This window comes from Chiloscyllium plagiosum, unplaced genomic scaffold, assembly GCF_037043375.1.
Source record: "Chiloscyllium plagiosum isolate Xiang-an unplaced genomic scaffold, Cpla_swu_hap1 HiC_scaffold_46, whole genome shotgun sequence".
Taxonomy (NCBI): Eukaryota; Metazoa; Chordata; class Chondrichthyes; order Orectolobiformes; family Hemiscylliidae; genus Chiloscyllium; species Chiloscyllium plagiosum.
The window spans coordinates 13,992,007-14,012,402 of NW_028270184.1; the positions used below are offsets into that span (position 1 = coordinate 13,992,007).

General features: G+C 43.3%; 1 protein-coding gene and 1 long non-coding RNA gene across 4 annotated transcripts in view; one reads left to right on the plus strand and one right to left on the minus strand.

Moving 5' to 3' along the window:
* The window catches only part of LOC122543909 (uncharacterized), a 35,018-nt gene that overhangs the window by 2,062 nt on the left and 12,560 nt on the right, over positions 1-20,396 (plus strand). The window contains exons 2-3 of one of the 3 annotated variants that reach the window (XM_087983627.1): positions 1,699-3,515; positions 15,748-20,218. In XM_087983627.1, coding sequence (XP_087839753.1) covers positions 2,425-3,515; positions 15,748-16,885 — 2,229 coding nt within the window. In that variant the 5' untranslated portion in view covers positions 1,699-2,424 and the 3' untranslated portion in view covers positions 16,886-20,218. Of the gene's footprint in view, positions 1-1,698; positions 3,516-12,774; positions 12,795-15,414 lie in introns of those variants that run through there. The other 2 variants (XM_087983626.1, XM_087983625.1) reach the window with 2 other exon arrangements.
* Positions 9,941-14,190, minus strand: LOC148136220 (uncharacterized). The gene is made up of 3 exons (XR_015754581.1): positions 14,145-14,190; positions 10,745-10,874; positions 9,941-10,006 (listed from the first exon to the last, which is right to left on the minus strand). It is a non-coding gene; the product is annotated as an uncharacterized LOC148136220 (long non-coding RNA).

Here is a 20,396-nt window from a genome sequence, read left to right on the forward strand (position 1 = left end):
TTCCCAACACATTCTTTGGATCCAGAAATGTCCAAATTCAGCAGCTGCTGACAATTCTTGTCTCACTGTTGTCTGTGTGCTAAATAGTTAAAAGTAATTCATTATGTAAAATTAATTCCTGTTCCTTATCACAGTTTAATTAATGCACATATCTGAAAGTTATCTGGCCCTTAATTAAACAAGTAACTGTTTCAGCTACATACACTAAGCTTTAATACTTTTTAAAATTCATAGCCCGTCCCCTAACTAGTGTCCTAATCAGGTTACTCACATAATCCTTTTAAACTGTGAGACCCTTGTACATTTCCAGAATCCTATGTTGTTTCTTGTTTTTCAGTCTGGACTTTCTAAACTGAGCATGTACTGGCTTCCAACTCCTGAAGTACCGGGCTCTAAAAGAGTTAAGACAGGAAAACCAAAGATACACTTGCTTTCCCTGCACTCCAATAGCTGCCAGACTTCCAGATCACTCTGTGCCTGCTGTACTCAGTGCGAGCTGCACTCCACAGGCACTATGTATATTACTGCTTGTGACTTAGATGAGTCAGCTTTGCTTGCTATTCTTCAGGAACTCATTTTAGCTAGCTCTGTGATTAACTAACTATACTTCACGAGTTTGATGACAAATTGAGTAGGAATGCAAATTATGAGGACACAACAAGCTTCAAGGAGACTTGGGTGAGCTACGTGAATGGTGAGGAATATGGTATCTAGAATATAATGTCAGTAAGTGTGACGTGATCCACTTTGGCAGGGAAAAAAAAGGCAGTGTGTTTGTTAATTAGTGGGAGGTGTTGATCTCCAAAGGGACTTGATGTATAGGAAAGCATTAGAAGGATATGGGCCAAATGCCGACAAGTGGGACTAGTTTAAGGGATATGGTGAGAGCGTGGGTAAATGGAGCTGAGTCCATGAAAGATCAGCCATGGTCTTGTTGAATGACGGAGCAGGCTTGGAGGGCCAGATGACCTACTCCTATTCCTGGTTCTTACGTTCTGTGTTTAGTTTGGAAAACTTGGCCGGCATGGATGAGTTGAACCGAAGGGCCTGTTTCCAGGCTCTGTGGCTGTGTGACTGTGACCTTTTTTGAGTTGTGAAAAGCTAGGTGTAAGTGCCGCAAACAACTAGGGAAGGCAAATAGCATGTTGGCTTTCTTTGTGAGGGTATATAATGTACAATTATAAAGAACCTTGGTGAACCCACATCGGTGCGTTCATATCTAAGAAAAGATGTACTTCGCATAGTGATTGCAACAGATACCTTGGATGGCAGGATTGCTTTAGAGGAGAGATTGAGGAAACTAGGCCTATATGCTTTAGCGTTTTAAAGAATGCGATTGTGTCTCACTCTATTTTACACAACTCTTACAGGGTGGATGTAGGTAGAATGTTGCCCCTGGCTGATGTGCCTATAAGCAGGGGAAACAGTCTGTGAATAAGGGGTACGCTATTTAAGACCTAGATGAGGAGGAATTTCTTCAGAGGTTACTGAACCTTTTGGAATTCTCTATTCCCGCAGACTGTGGCAGATCAATCACTGAGTATGTACAAGACAATACTTGAAAGATACTAAGAATGTGGAGAAAGATGGGGATAGCATTGAGGTAGCTGACCAGCCATGATCTGATTGAATAGTGGGGCAAATTTGTTGGGCTGAATGGCTTATACCTATATATTTATTTTTTTAAAAACCCTGCAGATGCTGGAAATTGAAACAAAAACAGAAATTGCTGGAAAAGCTCAGCAGGTCTGGCACCATCTGAGAGAGAAATCAGAGTTAACATTTCTGGTCTAGTAACCCTTCCATAGAAGCAAGAGCTTATGCCTGTGTTCTGTGTGCCAAATGACAACCTCCCTCTGTCTGCAGGACCTTGAGAAACCAACCAGACTGAAAGGAGGAAGAGAACTGACAGTGGAGCAAAGAAATGGTAGCACTTTTGGATTTTTGCACTCTGAGGTAGAATGTGGGAGACCAACTTGAGAGTTTTGGAGAAATGCAAGAGGAAGAAAAATGTTGCAGCAAAACAGGAATAATCTGTTCTCACTTTCTATCCTGTACTTAGTGATGCTCTTTGTAAACTGTTAACAGGGTGTGAGAAGGCAAAGACTTGAAGATACAAAATTCAGATCAAACATCATGGTTAAGTCACTCAGTGATTCAGGAAACAGATTTTGTCACCCCTGAAGTGTGGCAGGATAAAGTGTTTCTCCATTATATTTATGGGAGAAAGTTTTAAACATCAATGTGACCACAAAAGCATTGAAATACTCTCTCACCTAAGTGAGAACATTCCAGTGCACTGACTGTGGAAAGAGTTTTAACTAGTTAAAAATGCCTTATGTTTCACAGCAGTGAGAGACTGCACGTGTGTCGTGTGGGCAAGGCTTCAACTAATCGTCCAATCTGCAATGACACAGTAACACTATGGAGAAGCCATGGAAATGTCAGGACTGTGGGAAGGGATTTCGATCTCCTTCTGAGCTAGAAACCCACCGACGTAGTCACACTGGAGAGAGACTGTTTAACTGCTCCAAGTGTGGGAAGGGATTTACTCAGTCCTCCCATTTGCTGACACACCAGCGCGTTCACACTAATGAGAGACCTTTTAAATGTCCAAACTGCGGCAAGTGCTACAAAAGTGCCCGGGAACGCATGTCCCATCACCTTGTTCACTCTGAGGAGAGGCCATTCAGGTGCTCTCACTGTGGGACTGGGTTCAGGCGATCATCTGAACTCACAGTTCACCAGCGAATTCACACAGGGGAGAGGCCGTTCACCTGTTCCATCTGTGGGAAAAGATTCACTACCTCATCCCACCTGCTCATACACCAGCGAGGTCATGCTGCGGAAAGGCCATTTACCTGCTCTGAGTGTGAGAAGGGATTCACTAATTCATCGGACCTAATGATCCACCAGCGAGTTCACACTGGGGAGCGACCGTTCACCTGCCCAGAGTGTGGGAAGGGATTCACTCAGTCGGCAACCCTGCTTAGACACCAACGCATTCACACTGGAGAGAAGCCGTTCACCTGCCCTGAGTGTGGGAAGGGATTCACCGATTCGTCCCACCTTTTGAAACACCAGCGAGTTCACACCGGGGAGCGGCCATTCATCTGCCCTGATTGTGGCAAAGGATTCTCTGATTCAGCCACCCTGCTGAGGCACCAGCGAGTTCATACTGGGGAGAGGCCGTTCCCCTGCCCCGAGTGTGGGAAGGGATTCACTTCGTCCTCCCACCTGCTGAGACACCGGCGACTTCACAATGGGGAAAGACCATTTTCCTGCTCTGGGTGTGGAAAGGGATTCACTAATTCATCTGATCTGCGGATACACCAGCGTGTTCACACTGGGGAGAGGCCATTCACTTGCTTGGAGTGTGGGAAGGCATTCACTCTTTCGTCCAGCCTGCTAAGACACCAGCGAGTTCACTCCGTAGAGAGGCCATTCATCTGCTCTCAGTGTGGGAAAGGATTCACTCGGTCATCCCATTTGCTGAGTCACCAGCGAGTTCACAAATAAGGATATTTCTTGTTTGTCGCAAACAGGCCTGAACCATGTCTTTGGTTTACATTTCTGCTGAGGTTAATCAACTTGAGCACAATTCAAAGCATTAATGTTCTGGATCAAAGTCAAATAAAACTTCTTTTTTTTTCTACAAACATATGTTGTCAGATCTTTTTAATAGCTTACACAAGTTACTTTTTTGAATGGGTCTTCTCCCGGTCTTATTTCCTTCCTGACCTCAAGGAACTCAAGGAACATCTTTGTCACCTAAGTTTGAGAAAATATGATCAGCTGTTTCTGCTGCTTCTCACAACAACTTTGAACATTTCCCACTAGTCCCGAACCTACGCCTTTTTATAGTTTATATTTCTCTCATGCGGCTCATTTTATCCATGTGACAACCTATTCCCAATAAACTGGTCACCCAGCTTACCCATGTTCATTGATAGTCTTGAACTTCTGGTAACATGCCCCCCATCCACCCACCAAAACATCTGAAATCAATATCACTACTTCAATATATTAGCCTTGGGTCCCTACAACCTCTATCTGCAACCTCCCTTTCCTCCCAAAAGTCTTTGATCATTTTATCAACTCCTTTAACCTATGCCTTTTCCCCTGGCACTCCATGATTGATTCCGCCCACCCCCCCCCCCCCCCCCGCCCCAATCATGTCTCTGCCCTGTCACAGTACTGAAGCAAGGTAAAAATACAAACCCACCGACTCCCACAGCTACCTGGATTACACCTCTTCCCATCCTATCTCTTGCAAAAATGCCATCCCGTATTCCCAATTCCTCCGTCTCCGCCGTATCTGCTCCCAGGAGGACCAGTTCCACCACAGAACACACCAGATGGCCTCCTTCTTTAGAGACCGCAATTTCCCTTCCCACGTGGTTAAAGATGCCCTCCAACCCATCTCGTCCACATCCCCCACCTCTGCCCTCAGACCCCACCTCTCCAACCGTAACAAGGACAGAACGCTCCTGGTGCTCACCTTCTACCCTACAGACCTCCGCATAAACCAAATCATCTGCTGACATTTCCGCCACCTCCAAAAAGACCCCACCATATATTTCCCTCCCCACCCCTTTCTGCCTTCCGCAAAGACCGTTCCCTCCGTGACTACCTGGTCAGGTCCACACCCCCCCTACGATCCACCCTCCCATCCTGGCACTTTCCCCTGCCACCACAGGAACTGTAAAACCTGTGCCCACACCACCTCCCTCACCTCTATCCAAGGCCCTAAAGGAGCCTTCCACATCCATCAAAGTTTTACCTGCACATCCACCAATATCATTTATTGTATCCGTTGCTCCCGATGCAGTCTCCTCTACATTGGGGAGACTGGGCGCCTCCTAGCAGAGCGCTTTAGGGAACATCTCCGAGACACCCGCACCAATCAACCAAACCGCCCCGTGGCCGAACATTTCAACTCCCCCTCCCACTCTGCTGAGGACATGGAGGTCCTGGGCCTCCTTCACCGCCGCTCCCTCACCACCAGACGCCTGGAGGAAGAACGCCTCATCTTCCGCCTCGGAACACTTCAACCCCAGGGCATCAATGTGGACTTCAACAGCTTCCTCATTTCCCCTTCACCCACCTCATCCTAGTTTCAAACTTCCAGCTCCGCACAGTCCCCTTGACTTGTTCGGACTTGTCCGACCTGCCTAGCTCCTTTTCCACCTATCCACTCCACCCTCTCCTCCCAGACCTATCACCTTCATCTCCTCCCCCACTCACCCATTGTACTCTATGCTACTCTCTCCCCACCCCCACCCTCCCCTAGCTTATCTCTCCACGCTTCAGGCTCTCTGCCTTTATTCCTGATGAAGGGCTTTTGCCCGAAACGTCGATTTCACTGCTCGTTGGATGCTGCCTGAACTGCTGTTCTCTTCCAGCACTACTGATACAGTACTGAAGCAGTTTTAATAAAGATGCAAATTACATCCAATGTGATTTAAGCGACAAGTCCATCTCATCCTGTCGACAGACTTTGTCAAAGTTGATCACACTATCTCCCTCCAAAGCCTCTGCATTGTTATCCACCTGCTCTTGGGTATGCAAGATTATGTGGTTTACCATTCACACTGATGATGTAAAACTATCCCTGCAGACAGACCAAACATTTCTCTCACCACAATGGATGACATGGTGGTTCAGCAATTAGCGCTGCTACCCTACAGTGTCAGGGTCCTAGTTTCAATTCCACCCTCCGGCAACTGTGTGGAGTTTGCATGTTTTCCCAATGTCTGTGTGGGTTTCTTCCCAGTGCTCCAGTTTCCTCCCACAGTCCAAGATATGCAGATTAGGGGTTATGGGAATAGGGTGGGGGATTTTTCTGGGTGGGATGCTATCTTGAGGATTAGTGCACATTTTATGGGCCAGATGTGGAAAAGTCTAAGGTGATTCCATTTGGAAGGAGCAACTGGAATAAAGGGTACTGACATAATGGTAAGATTCTTGGTAGTGGCGATGAGCAGCGAGATCTCTGTGTCCTTGTACATAGATCCCTGAAAGATACCACCCAGGTTGATAGGATTGTTAAGAAGGCATACCGTATGTTAGCTTTTTGTTAGTTGAGGGATTGAGTTTTGGAGCCACAAGGTCATGTTGCAGCTGCACTTGGAGTATTGCATACAGTTCTGGTCATCGCATTATAGGAAGGACATGGAAGCTTTGGAAAGGGTTCAGAGGTGACTTACTAGGATGCTGCTTGGTATGGAGGGAAGGTCTTATGAAGAGAGGCTGAGGGACTTAAGGTTTTCATTAAAGAGAAGAAGGTTGAGAGGTGACAATTGAGATAAGATAATCAGAGGGTTAGATAGGGTGGACAGTGATATGGGGACATAGGTTTAAAGGAGGGGTGATTAAATATAGGACAGATGTCAGAGGCAGTTTCTTTACTCAGAGAGGTAAGGGTGTGGGATACTCTGCCTGCAACAGTAGTCGACTCGCCAACCTTAAGGGCATTTAAATGGTCATTGGATAAATATATGGATGAAAATGGAATAACGTAGGATAGATAAGCTTTAGATTGTTGCACCGACCTGTGAAACCATTGAGGGACAAAGGGCCTGTACTGCAATGTAATGTTCTTATGTTTCCACACTGTAGGGATTCTGTAATCAGAACCCAAGATCTCATTGAGATTTTTCAGTTTCTCATCAGCAAATTGCCTCCCTCTAATTACCATGCAAACAGCATCTACCATTGTCAGTATAAGATAGGAACTTGAATAATCTGTTCTATGGAGCATTGTTTTCCCCTTTCTTCTGTGAATCTACAAATCCTTGTCTCAAACAATCCTTCTTCTTTCTCTCTTTGCTCCTTGCTCCAGAATCCGTGTGTTCCCACATCCCCCAACTTATTCTTCTCAGTCCTCCTGTCCTTAAATTTGTGACTCAGGCTGTGGTTCACCTCAATCTCACTCCCTCACTCTCACTATACGCGATAATACAGTTCACTGCAACAAGTCACCTTTTATTAATTTTTGTAATTTTGAATGCACAAAATTATTTCTAATGGTAGGAAACAAAAAGTCCAGTGATTAGTTCAGAGCTGCTTTTTCCCAGGTTTGTTCTAACAAGCCTGTCTATCTGAGTAACATTTATATAGACTCACTCACCTAGTGATCTGATTTTACAGAACGATGACTGCACCATATAATTATAGAGAGAGTCTTTCAGCATTCAGGGTTGGAATTTACCAAGCAAGACCACATGCTGAAATCAGTCAGTCTCGATCCATTGGGATCTGAAGCATTTGCAAATCTGAAAGGATTTATTTGACCATCTTGGTTTGAAACTGGTGAGAGTCCAATTACTACTACTACTGTTGACCCAGCTGGGAAGCATGCTGACAGACCAGTGAGCTTGCAATGGTGAGAGACTTCACCTCTTCATCCAAACTTGTTCAAATTTGGTGCGAGACCTTTTCATTGCTCTGCCATTGGGGATACCATTGAAATGTCTGAGGAACTGCTCCAACTCCAGCAAGATCACAGTGATGAGAGATCGTCCAGTTTCTCTAATTGCAGGCAGAGGTTCAGGCAGGTGCCATTCCCACGACCTCTCACCCTTGCCTTGAACAGCACCATAGGCCTTCACACACAGGAGAGACTGGACAGTTACTCCCGCTGCAGGGAGTGTTTCAGTGAGTTAGTGCATCTCTCTGAGCACCAGCAAGTTATTAGGTCATGGAGTTGTACAGCATGGAAGCAGACCCTTCAGTCCAACTTGTCCACAATGGCCACATATACTAAATTAATCTAGTCCCAGTTGGCCTATATCCCTCTAAACCCTTTCTATTAATATATCCATCTAAATCCTTTTAAATATTGTAATCATATCAGCCTCCTTCACTTCCTCTGGCAGCTCATTCCATACAGCACTACCGTCTTCATGAAAATGTTGCCCCTTAGGTGCCTTTTAAATCTTTCCTGTCTCACCTTAAAACTATGCCCTCTAGTTTTGGACTCCTATAACCCTGGGGAGAAAAGATTTTGACTAGTCACCCTATCCATGCCTGTCATGATTTTATAAACCTTTATAAAATCACTCCTCAGCCTTTGACATTCTGGGAAAATAGCCCCAGTCTATTGTTACGATACAGGGTAAACCCCTCTGCTAATTTAAAGCCCGCAACACTGAAAGGATTTATCTCATGCAATAATCTGTGAAAATTAACAACTTTATTTTTTTAAAGTATAACAGAATAATTAACTCAAATATTTACACCTCCTTCCTCTAACTTATCTTTTACATTCCCCTCTATAATACTAGTCCAATAAAACTCCTGATTAAGGTTTATAAAACAAAACTTCTTATCACAAAGCCAGGGAGCTTTCAGTTCTTCTCTGTATTCTTGTCGTCTTTTCTTCTTCTTTGGGATTCTGCTTCACTGGTTACTCATCGATAAAGGTACCTTTTAAGAGAGCTATTTTTCAAGCAGTCTTTACATGTTGGTATCTTGGCAGTTTTCCTCCCAACTGTTCAATTTTCCCCAGTCTTATACCCCCAAAGCATTGGATTGTGTCATTTGCTTTTAAGATTGTCAATATACTACATTCAAACGATTGGGATTTGGGATTTTTGGGGTATAATTTAAATTGATTGGCTGAATTCAAATTTGTTTTTGTCGCCTAGCAACTCAGCCAGTGCTATTTGTTCTGAACCAAATGTTACTTTGTAAATTCTCCAGCACTCAATGTGCTTGCCATGTCCTTCACTCTCCTAAAGGTACAGTACACTTCCAAACCTTCATCATACTATTTAGCCTTTCCATTTAGCTCATCCTGGCAACATCCTTTTAAATCTTTTCTGAACCCTTTCAAGTTTAATAACATCTTTGCTATAGCAGGAAGACCAGAATTGAATGCAGTATTCCAATAGTGGCTTAACCAATGTCCTGTACAGTCACAACATGACCCCCCTCCAACTCATATTTTTCATGCACTGACCTATAAAGGCAAGCACACCAAATGCCTTCTTCACTATCCTGTCTCCCTGCAACTCCACTGTCAAGAAACTATGAAAATTCACCCTAATGTCTCTGCTCAGCAATACTCCCCAGGACCTTACCATTAAAGGTATACGTCCTGCTCTGATTTGCTTTGCCAAAATGCAGCACTTCACATTTATCTAAATCAAACTCTATTGGCCATTCCTCGGCCCATGGGTCCATCAGATCAAACTCCTGATGGACTCTGAGATAACCTTCTTCACTGTCCACTACTAGCAACTTCAGCAATTTACTAACCATTCCTCCCTAAGCACGGGACATTCAGCTTCTCCCAGTGTAGAAAGAGGTTCAGTCAATCCTCCCATTACACTGACCACCAGCTGTTCCAGTTGGTTAAGCAACCTTTAAATGCTCTGAATGTAAGAATTATTTAAAATTTGAAGATGTTAAAATTCTTCTCAGTGACTTCTTGTTTATCTGAGCTCCAGCTGGGTCATGTTAAACATGAAAGACAAAAAAAAACACACCTGAGATTCCCTGGCTTTTTTTTTCCTTTTGTTATTGAACTATTAACCAAATGGACTCAAATCAATTTAACTTTTGAGTCTGAATCATTGATATGTCACAAAATGTGGATTCCAACTGGAAGCAGGTGTTGATACATGGTTTATTCCTGGATGTGGTGAATAGCAGCATTAATAGTGGAATACAACCGCTGCTGTTGTGTGTGAACTTGCTGGTATCTCAGGAAGTTGTTTGCCTGAGCAAATCCATTCTGACACAAAGTGCAGTTGAATGACTTGTCCCCAGTATGAACTCACTGATGTGTCAGCAGATGCAGTTAAATTTTAAATCTCTCATTCTGAATGTGACTATGTTGATGAGTTTCCACCAGATAATTGGATCCTTTACCACAGTCTGCAGATTTCCATGGTTTCTCTTTTGTGTGAGCATCCTTGTGTCTTTCCAGGTTGAATGTTCAGCTGAAGTCCTATCCATGCACACACAGGTACCATTTCTCCCTGTTGTGAACATATTGCTGAAAAAGACACATTTTGTTTGAAGCATTATTATCTTGTACTCATCAAGATATGTTGCAAGAATACAAATTCAAGGGTAAAATTGAAACTTATCTTGCATGAGATGTGATTGTTGGACTCTGGTTAGGGGATTACAATTCTGATTGACAGCCAGGCTTTGTAAAATTTTAAACTAGGCAAATTGACTCTGGTCAGGATATTTCCCTAAGAAATGAATCAACAATACTTATTTTGTTGATCTGAAAAAATTGCAGTACATGTACACAAACTTTCTGTCTAAAATTTAAAAAGGGCCAGTTGCTTCCAGTACCCAAAGGTGTGACACAATGTGCATAATTCCTGCACATTCAAGATTATTCAGTAATTAATTGTTGTCCAAAATGTAGGGGGTGGTGTAATTTCAGCCGCTTATCTCGCACAAAAAACAGAATCACGTCGAATATTAGATGCTGTGTAATAGGCTTCGCAAGCATGTGTTGGTTGGGTATGGTCAGTACCTTGATTACTGCAAAACGTCGAGGGACACATTGTTTTAGAAAATCTGTCATTCATTGGGATGAATGACCTAAATATCTATCTTTACACTTGCACTGAAATTCATATAATAATCATACTAATTTCTACAATAGACAGGATTTTGTTTTCATGCGTCAACTGTGGCAGATATCACTTGTGGTTCCGCTGCAGTGCAATTCATAATGCCACTAACCAGATAGCAAATCTCTCTGACCACATACCGTTTCAAGTGAGGAGTTTGTTTTTGTGTATAATTTCAATCTTGGCGTGCCTTTATATGCTTCAAAGAGGAAGAGATATTTGCTGAGCTCGAACTTCTCTGCTTCCAGCTATCCTGCTGCAAACCTCTGTCTACAGAAGACAATAAATCTTGAAAGCGTACATAGCTGATCTAGCAATGTATATTGTGGATTATAAATGATTAAACAAAATGGAATATTCTCAATAGAGCTCATTTCAAATTAGTACTACAGCAAAGTATCAAGATGCTGAATTTCATTTGATTTTAGCATTTCTTAAGTGTGAGACAGTAACACTGATGGGTGAAGGCTGCTTTGTAACAGTTGTAATAGGTGTCTGGTAACTGCTGGAACAATACAGGTAAAAGGATGAAGATGTTATAATCAATGTTTCCTATCTTAGAATGTCCCACTGTGCTTAGGTCAGAATATTACTGACAGTTTATTATAGCGGGCAGCAATTAAAAGCTTCCAGTTTATGGGAGCTCTTGATTACCTGGTTGTAGGTGGGCATAGTGGTAAACACTGCTGCCTCACAGCACCAGAGACCTTTGTTTGATTCCAACCTTGGATAATTGTCTATATGGGAATTTGCATGTTCAGCTCACGTCTGTGTGGGTTTCCTCTGGATGCTCTGATTTCCTCCCATAGTTCAAGCATGTACAAGTTAGGTGGATTGACCATGCTAAATTGCCCCATAGTGACGAACGATGCGCAGGCTAGGAGGATTATCCAAGGTAGATATAGGGTTACGGAATATGGTGGGTGTTTGGTCTGGGTGGAATGCTCTTCGGAGGATTAGTGCAGACTTGATGGACCAAATGGCCTCTTTCAACACTAGGGATTCGATGATTCTATTCTTTTCTGTGAAGGTTTGTAAGGGTTAAGACTCTAGAACTTTCTAACAGCACTGTGGATGTCCCTGCACCCCAAAGTCAGCTATTTTTCAAGAAGGTAGCTCACTACCACCCTCTCCAGGGCAGCTGGGGATGGACAATAATGCCCACATCCACGAATAAATTACAATAAAATGTTGAATTTGGGTGTTGTAAAAAACTGGATGTAAAGTTGAAAGATCAGGGGCCACTGTCCCTCTGTCAGTCTGTGACTGTCCTTCCTCCTACGGTCCATTTAAACTTCACATTACCTCCTTATCTCCCTACTCTCACTCTGCCTTTCTCAGGGCTGCATAACACTCATTCTTCAGTATTCTGATTTAGGAATCCTCATGTCTGGCAGAAAGAAAGGAGGCACAGTGCTCGGTAAAGTGTCGAGGAAAGTGAACCCCGCAAAGTGTTTTGTGATCATGTCAAGGGCATCAACAATCTGGCACTTGGCTTGCCATGCTGGGATCAAGCGGATCTTGGGATGTGTGAGCATGCTGAAAATCTTCCTGAAAAGTGCGATTGGAATGCAGTTACCAATACTGGACTTGCCAAGTGAGAGACGGTCACTACGGATGTGGTGCGTGCTCTGAAATACCAGGGCTGCACTTCGGATTCAGCTACTGAACAACTGGAATCTTTTTGGTCAACCATCTCCTTGCATCGCATTGAGACTGGAATCTGTACAACCCTTATTGCTACGTGCAAAAATGTATTGAATACGGTTGCGCTGGGAGCAAACAGCCTTCCCAATCTGAGATTGGGACGGGAAGTGGGTGAATTGCACATTTTCATTTGTAACAGGAATGAGTGTGTAGCTGGGTGATAATACCACTAGACCATCACCCACCCGAAATACACGCGATGCATTTGCGTGTCTTCCTAACTGTAGTATTTATTCTGTACATTTTCCCGATTAGGATTCCAGGAGAATTAACTGTCAACCAGGGAATCGATGGCGTTAATGTATACCCAGACTGCTCCGCGCTGCAGAAAGCCCCCTACCAATGCATACAGGAGCCCAATACGCAGGAGCAGGGGAGGGCTGTGCTCTGAGCATGCTCAGTGGCAGTCATGGGGACAGTCTGAAGAGGACTGGACGGTTGGAGCAGCAGGAGGAAATTGTGAGGGTAGGAACGGAAACCACGGTACTGGGGCCTGGCAACTTTTTCAACTCTTGGCGGTGGCTTGGGGCCTCAAAGGCCCGTATTTACCCTCCGCAGGCGGAATCAGACCCCGGCGGAGCGGGCTCCCTAACCGCCATCTTATGGGAGTGGGAGCCCAGCGGCCGAGGGAGGAGGGGTTACCCAGGTAACCGGCCACCTGCCATCTTGGTGAAGGGAAGGCGGGGTATGTTCGCTGTGCAAGGCGGACGGGCGGCCATCTTGATGAAGTATCGGGGGAGGCGGGGTTTGTGTCCTCGTGATGAGAGAGAAAATCATTGAGGTTATCACTCACTCTTGAGCTCAGGAGCTGGAGAACCGAAAGTGAGATAACTAGGCGTGGACGAAAGAAATGGTGCGATAGGTTTGGATTTCAGCCAGGAAGAATGGAGAGCGTGAAGTACAGGCATTTAAAACTTTGGAGACAGAAAGAATGGAGGAATGGGGAGCTGCAAAATGATACCTCCTCTGATCGTGTCTGAATGCCATGTGATCAATGTTCCTCAGTTACTCATAAGCGCACACACCCCCTTTACACATCTTTCATCGATATTGAAATGTTACTTTTAGAAATAACAAATTTGTAATTTTCCTATCTGTCTCCCATGTATTTATACAGTTATACAGCTTAGAAACAGATCCTTCATTCTAACTTGTTCACGCCGACCAGATATCCTAAACTGATCTAGTCCCATTAAGACAGCATTTGGTCCATATCCCTCTAAACCCTTCCCATTCATGTCCTATCCAGATGCCTTTTAAATGTTGTAATTGTACCTGTCTTCTCCACCTCCTCTGGCAGCTCATTCCATATGTGTACCATCCTCTGCATGGAAAAAGTTGCCCCTCAGGTGCTTTTTTTAAAATCTTTCCGCTCTCACCTTAAACCTCTGCCCTCTAGTCGAGAAAAAGACCTGGGCTACTCACCTTATCCATGCTTTTCATGATTTCATGAACCTCTATAAGTTCACCCCTTAGTCTCTGATGCTGCAGGGGGAAAAAAAAAAGCCCCAGCCTGTTCAGCCTCTCCCTGTAGCTCAAACCCTCCAATCCTGGCAACATCCTTGTAATTCTTTTCTGAACCCTTTCAAGTTTCACAACATCTTTCCCATGTCAGCGAGTCCAGAATTGATCTCAGTATCTTAAAAGCAGTCTCGCTAATGTCCTGAACAGCTGCTTTTGATCCAAAGCATAAGTCTTTTTTTCTGAAGGGTCCTTGAGCATCAGTAGTGGTCTCTATGTTCTAACTCATTACCCTGCCCAAAAAAAGTTGTTTCCCTCATGATCTGTAACTTATAACCCTAGGCAAATATACCTTGCCTAGGCCTGGGTTACCTGCAAAAAGCCAGGAATGTGCACCGTCTGCTCGAACAGCCTTTCTGCTGGAAAGAGAGGAAAGAAAATAAAATGTTCCATAAAACTTAGTCATGTCAGTTCTGAATTTGCATCCTGAGCTTGTAGTTACATCTTCTGTGAAACACTTTTACACTGAATTTGAAAAGTAGATTTGTAGTAAATTAAATGGGCGGCACGGTGGCACAGTGGTTAGCACTGCTGCCTCGCAGCGCCAGAGACCCGGGTTCAATTCCCGCCTCAGGCGACTGACTGTGTGGAGTTTGCACATTCTCCCCGTGTCTGCGTGGGTTTCCTCCGGGTGCTCCGGTTTCCTCCCACACTCCAAAGATGTGCAAGTCAGGTGAATTGGCCATGCTAAATTGCCCATAGTGTTAGGTAAAGGGGTAAATGTAGGGGTATGGGTGGGTTACGCTTCGGCGGGTCGGTGTGGACTTGTTGGGCCGAAGGGCCTGTTTCCACACTGTAAGTAATCTAATCTAATCTAATCTAAATATCACTTCAAGATTTGATTAATCAAGATATGAATATCATTGGCTTTTAAATATGGAAGAAACAAACATTAATCACGGTGCTGAGAGACCTGTTGTGCTAGAAGTGTGGACAAGGGGTCAATGCATGGTTTGAACTGACAAGATACTTAAACATTTGTTGGAGATGGCATTATGCAGCTTGGAAATGTGTGGAACAATTCGGTTCGAGATCCGAACTGCAAGCTCAATGTCGCCACCATGCCAAGGAACGATGCAACACCTACCCGATTTGTGGGAGGGAATTCACTTTGTCATAACGCCTGGTGGCGTGTCAGTATGTTTACGCTGGGGAGATGCCATTCACCTGCTCTAGAAATCACTTCCTACCCTGTTACAGGACAGTTCATTGTCAGACAGTGGATGAACTGCACCCCTCACAGACCTTAAAGGAGAGTCTAGGACCAGAGGGCATAGTGTCAGAATAAAAGGGTGCCAATTAAGACTGAGATGAGGAATTTCTTCTCTCTTTTGGGATCAAGAGCTGTCAGAGCAATTAGATTGTGGCATTAACAGGAAATGGTTGTGGCAGGAGTTTCTTTTAAATAAAGAAATTAGATGAATGTATGAGAGAAAAGGGATTAGAAAGATCAGTTGAAAGGCTGAGGTGACATAGAGTGAATGGGACTAGAAGCATGAGATGCGTAAATACCTACAGAATAGTTGGACCTAACAGCCAATTTATTTGTTGCATATTCTAAATACTTCAACTCCTTTTACAGGGTATTCAGAGCAGTGGATTTGCAGATAGTAAATTCAAACCAAATATCAAGATTTGACAGAACCATTCAATTTATGGGGACATGAACATCATTGGTCTTTGAATGTACAAGAAGAAATGTTTGTCTCTGGGGGACAAAAAAATTCAAACATCAGTGAGACTGGAAAAGGACTGAAACAGAGACACCTAAATGTGAGTGTTCCAGTGCGTTGACTTTGGAAACAGTGGTTACTGATTACATCACATCACTCATGGTGGATGGGAACCATACACTCGTGTGTAGATGAAACTTCAAATGATCATCCAAACTAGGGACACCCAAAGACAACCATACCATGGAGAAACCATGGAAGTGTGGAGACTGTGGGAAGGGGTTCAGTTACCCATCTGAGCTGGAAACACATCGACGCAGTCACACTGGAGAGCGGCCGTTCACCTGCTCTGTATGTGGGAAGGGATTCACTCAGTCATCTAGCCTCTATACACACCAGCGGGTTCACATTGGGGAGAGGCCATTCACCTGTCTTGAATGTGGGAAAGGATTTAATGCTTTATCCAATCTCCGGACTCACCAGCGGGCTCACTCTGATAAGAGACCATTCAAATGTTCTGACTGCGAGAAGAGCTTTAAAAGCAGAAAGGATATCGTGACACATCAACGCACTCACACTGGTGAGAGGCCATTTACCTGCTCCCTGTGTGGGAAGAAATTTACTCAGTCATCCCACCTCCTGACACACCAACTTGTTCACTCTGATAAGAGACCTTTTGAATGTTCTGACTGTGAGAAGAGCTTTAAAAGTAAAAAGGATTTACTGAACCACCAACGCACTCTGACTGGGGAGAGGCCATTCATCTGCTCTATATGTGGGAAGGGGTTCACCTGTTCATCCCATCTTCTGTCACATCAATTTGTTCACACTGATCAGAGACCTTTTAATTGTCCTGATTGTGAAAAGAAATTTAAAACTACAAAAGACCTTCTGAAACACAGACACACTCACACTGGGGAGAGGCCATTCATGTGCTCTGTCTGTGGGAAGGGGTTCACTCGTTTATCACATCTGCTGAGACACCATCGAGTTCACACTGGGGAAAGACCGTTCACCTGCACTGTGTGTTGGCAGGAATTTGTTGATTCGTCCGACCTTCTGATTCACCAGCGCGTTCATACCGGGGAGAGACCCTACAGCTGCATGCTGTGTGACAAGCGATTCACTCAGTCATCTCATCTCACGACGCACCAACTTGTTCACACTGATATGAGACCTTTTAACTGTCCTTACTGTGAGAAAAGATTTAAAAGTAAACAGAATCTGTTAACACACCAACGGGTTCACACTGGGGAGAGGCCGTTCAACTGCCCCTTGTGTGGGAAGGGATTTGCTCAGTCAAACAACCTCTTGAGACACCAGCAAGTTCATATGCGACAGCAGGGGTTGTATTCCACTGTTAATCACATCCAAGACTGAACTGACGCTGGTTGCCTGTTTACTGTGGGAATCCAGTTTGTTGCACATATTAAAGATTAGACTTAATATTGCGGTCAAGATTAAAAAGTTTGAGGAGAAGACTAAAGTTAATTGACAATGAGAAAGAACTGAAGGAACAGGGCAATAGATTATTGAAGAGGAAAGCAGTGAATTGGAGTCAATCTGCAGAAATGTGAGTTAATGACTTTGGGGAGGACAAACAAGAAAATGGATGGACAACAAATGGCAGGATACTGAGTGTCGAGGAATAAAAAAATCTTGCAATGCTTTCCACCGATCTCTGAAGGCAGATGTACAGGGGATCGGGTGCTCAAGAGGCACTTGGGATCCTTTCTTAGTCAAGGGCTAGAACACAAAAACCCAGGAAAACGGTGCTGTTTAGAGCACAACTAGAGTTAGAACATAGTTCTGGTTACTGCATTAAACAGTTTCATTAGTTGATTGAAATAATCTTTTTAACAGTCATCTATTAGAGTGAGCCCATTGAGAGTCCTGATAAGTTGTTAATTATAAAGGGAGCCTAGACTTAATTCACAAAAACTGAAGTCAATTTGATATTTGTGTGTGTTTGTTTAATCAAATGTAGCGAATAAAGATAACTAATAAGCAAGAGATAGTATAGGTGAAGAAGACTGATCTCTTCAGTAATTTACTATTTGAGATGTTTAGATAATACAAGTTCAGAAAAATACTGGTTAATTCCTGATAAACTAAAGTGATTTAATCCCAATGGAAGAAGCTGATTAGTGAGTATGAAGATGAAGTATGGAATGAAGATGAACCTTCATTTATGTTAAAAGGATATTACTAAACTGGAGAGGGTTTAGAAAACATTAACCAGGGTGTTGCCCAGAATGGAGGGTTTGAGTTATGAAAAAAATAGTCTAGATAGGCTGGAATTTCTTTCATTGGAGCATAGGAATTGAAGGGTGAACTTATAGATGTTTATAAAATCATGGGGGGGGGGGGGCATAGATAAGGTGAATAGTCAAGATTATTTTCTGTAAGGGAATTTCAAAACTAGGGGGCATATTTTTAAGGTGAGAGGAGAAAGATTTAAAAAGGATATGAGGGGCAACATTTTTACACAGTGGTTAGTGAGTGGAATGAACTGCCAGAGGAAATGTGGGATGCAGGTCCAATTCCAAAGTTTAAAAGACTTTTGGATAAGTACATGAATAGGAAAGGTTGGAGGGATATTGACCAGATGCAGGCAAGTGGGACTGGTTTAGTTTGGGAACATGGTGGATGTGGACCGAATCATCTGTTTCCATGGTGTATTACTGTGACTGTTAATCTATGCTTATTTTGGTTAATACAGTTAATAATTGAATGAATAAGGACACAGCAGGACATCTCAGTCCCATGGAATACACATTTAGTTATACCATAAGATATAGGGCAGAAATAGGGCATTCAACCAATCAAGTCTGCTGCACCATTCAAAAAGATAATCGTCAACCTTCCTACTGTTATACTCCATTCACTTTTGAAGTAACAGCCAATATTTCATTTGTTTTCCCTATTACTTGCTGAAATTGTATGCTAGCTTTTTGTGATTTCTGCATGAGGACCCCTGTCTGTGCTGCACTTTCTATAGTCATTCCCATTTAAATAATATTCAGCACCTCTGCAATATGCATAACTGAACATTTTTCCACATTATATCCTGTCTGCCAAATTTTTGCGCAATCATGTAACCTATTTATATTTGTAGACTCTTTCTGTCATCCTCACCACTTGTTTTCTCACCTATTTTTTGTGTCATCAGCAAACTTGGCTATACTACATTCACTTTCCTTATCTAAGTCATTCGTATATATTTTAAATATTTGTGGCCTCAGCTCTGATCCCTGTGGTACTCCACTAGTTATAGATGGCCTTTCAGAAACCCCTCCCCTTATCCCAGCTTTCTGTCTTGTATTAGCTAGCTAATCCTCTGTGCTAATTTATTAACCCCAACACCATGGGTTCTCACTTTATTAAGCAGCCTAAGGTGTGGTATTTTATTGAATGACTTTCAGAAATCCAAGTATTTTACTACTACTAGTTTCCCTGTCCTGCCTGTAACCTCCACAAATAATTATGATAAATGTATCAGACGTGATTTATCTTTCATGAAACTCTGCTTAATTACATCTTTCTAATAGACAACAACTTTTTCCCAAAGACAGTTGGGCAGCACTAGCCTAGGTTGACTGTGTGGAGGTTGCATGTTCTCCCTGTGTCTTTGGATTTCCTCCCATAGTCCATAAATGTGCAGATTAGGTGGATTGACAATGCTAAATTGCCCATAGTATCCAGGGATGTGCAGGTTAGGTCCATTAGCCATGGGAAATGCCAGGTTACAGGGATGGGGAGGGTTTGGGTGGAATGCTCTATTGAGGGTCAGTGTGGACTCGATGGACCAATTGGCCTGCTTCCACAGGATTCTACGTTTCCATGTCTAGGTACATATGTTCAGGACAATTGCAAGATCAGGGAGGTTCTGCCAGAACTGTCAAGATGATTGCTCAGACCACAGATAGAGCACTGAGTACAGTTCTGGCCTGCCAATTACAAGATAGGTGTGATTGCTTTGGAGACTTTACAGAAGACATTAATGAGGATGTTTCCAGGAATGGAGAATTTTCACTAAGATGAAAGAATAGGTAGACTGTGATTGTTTTCTTTAGAATAGAGGAGACTGAGAGAAGTTTTAATTGAGGTGCATACAGTTATGAGGGAGCCAGACAGAGTGGATAGGAAGGACCTATTTCCATTAACAACTCCATGACCAAGGCATTGAGATTTTCAGTAACTGGCAGAACATTAGACATAGGAGCAAAAATTGGCCAGTTGGCCCTTTGAGCCCGCTCCCCCATTCAATAAGATCATGGACTCGACTCTCCTTACCCACCTGCTCACCATAGCCCTTAATTTCTTTACTATTGAAAAATCCATCTATCTTTGCCGTAAAAACATTCAATAAGATAGCCTCAACTGATTCACTGGGCAGGGAGTTCCACAGATTCACATCCCTTTGGGAGAAGAAATTCCTTCTCAACTCAGCTAAATCTGCTTTGCCTTATTTTGAGGCCATGCTGTCTTGTTCCAGTTCAACCCACCAAAGGAAACAACCTCCCTGCTTCTATCTTATCTATTCTCTTCATAGAAGATGGAAGACCTAGAATGGGAGTGGAGAAAGCTTTTCACTCAGGATGGCAGGACCTGGAACTCAATGTCAGTTCAGATTATAAAGGCAGATAAACTCATTGTATTTAAAAAAAAAAGACTTGGATCAGCACTTGAAATGCCAGATGATTCCGAGCAACAGGTATAAAAAGAGATTGGTGTGGATCACTCTGTTTTGGCCAGTCAGCATACACCTTAGGCTGAATAGCCTCCACTTTTACTGTACCTTTCCAATGATTTCACTCTGATAGTTGGATGTTTTTCCTGGTCATGTTGATAATCTTGCTCATTGAGCTGTTATTCAATATTCTGAATA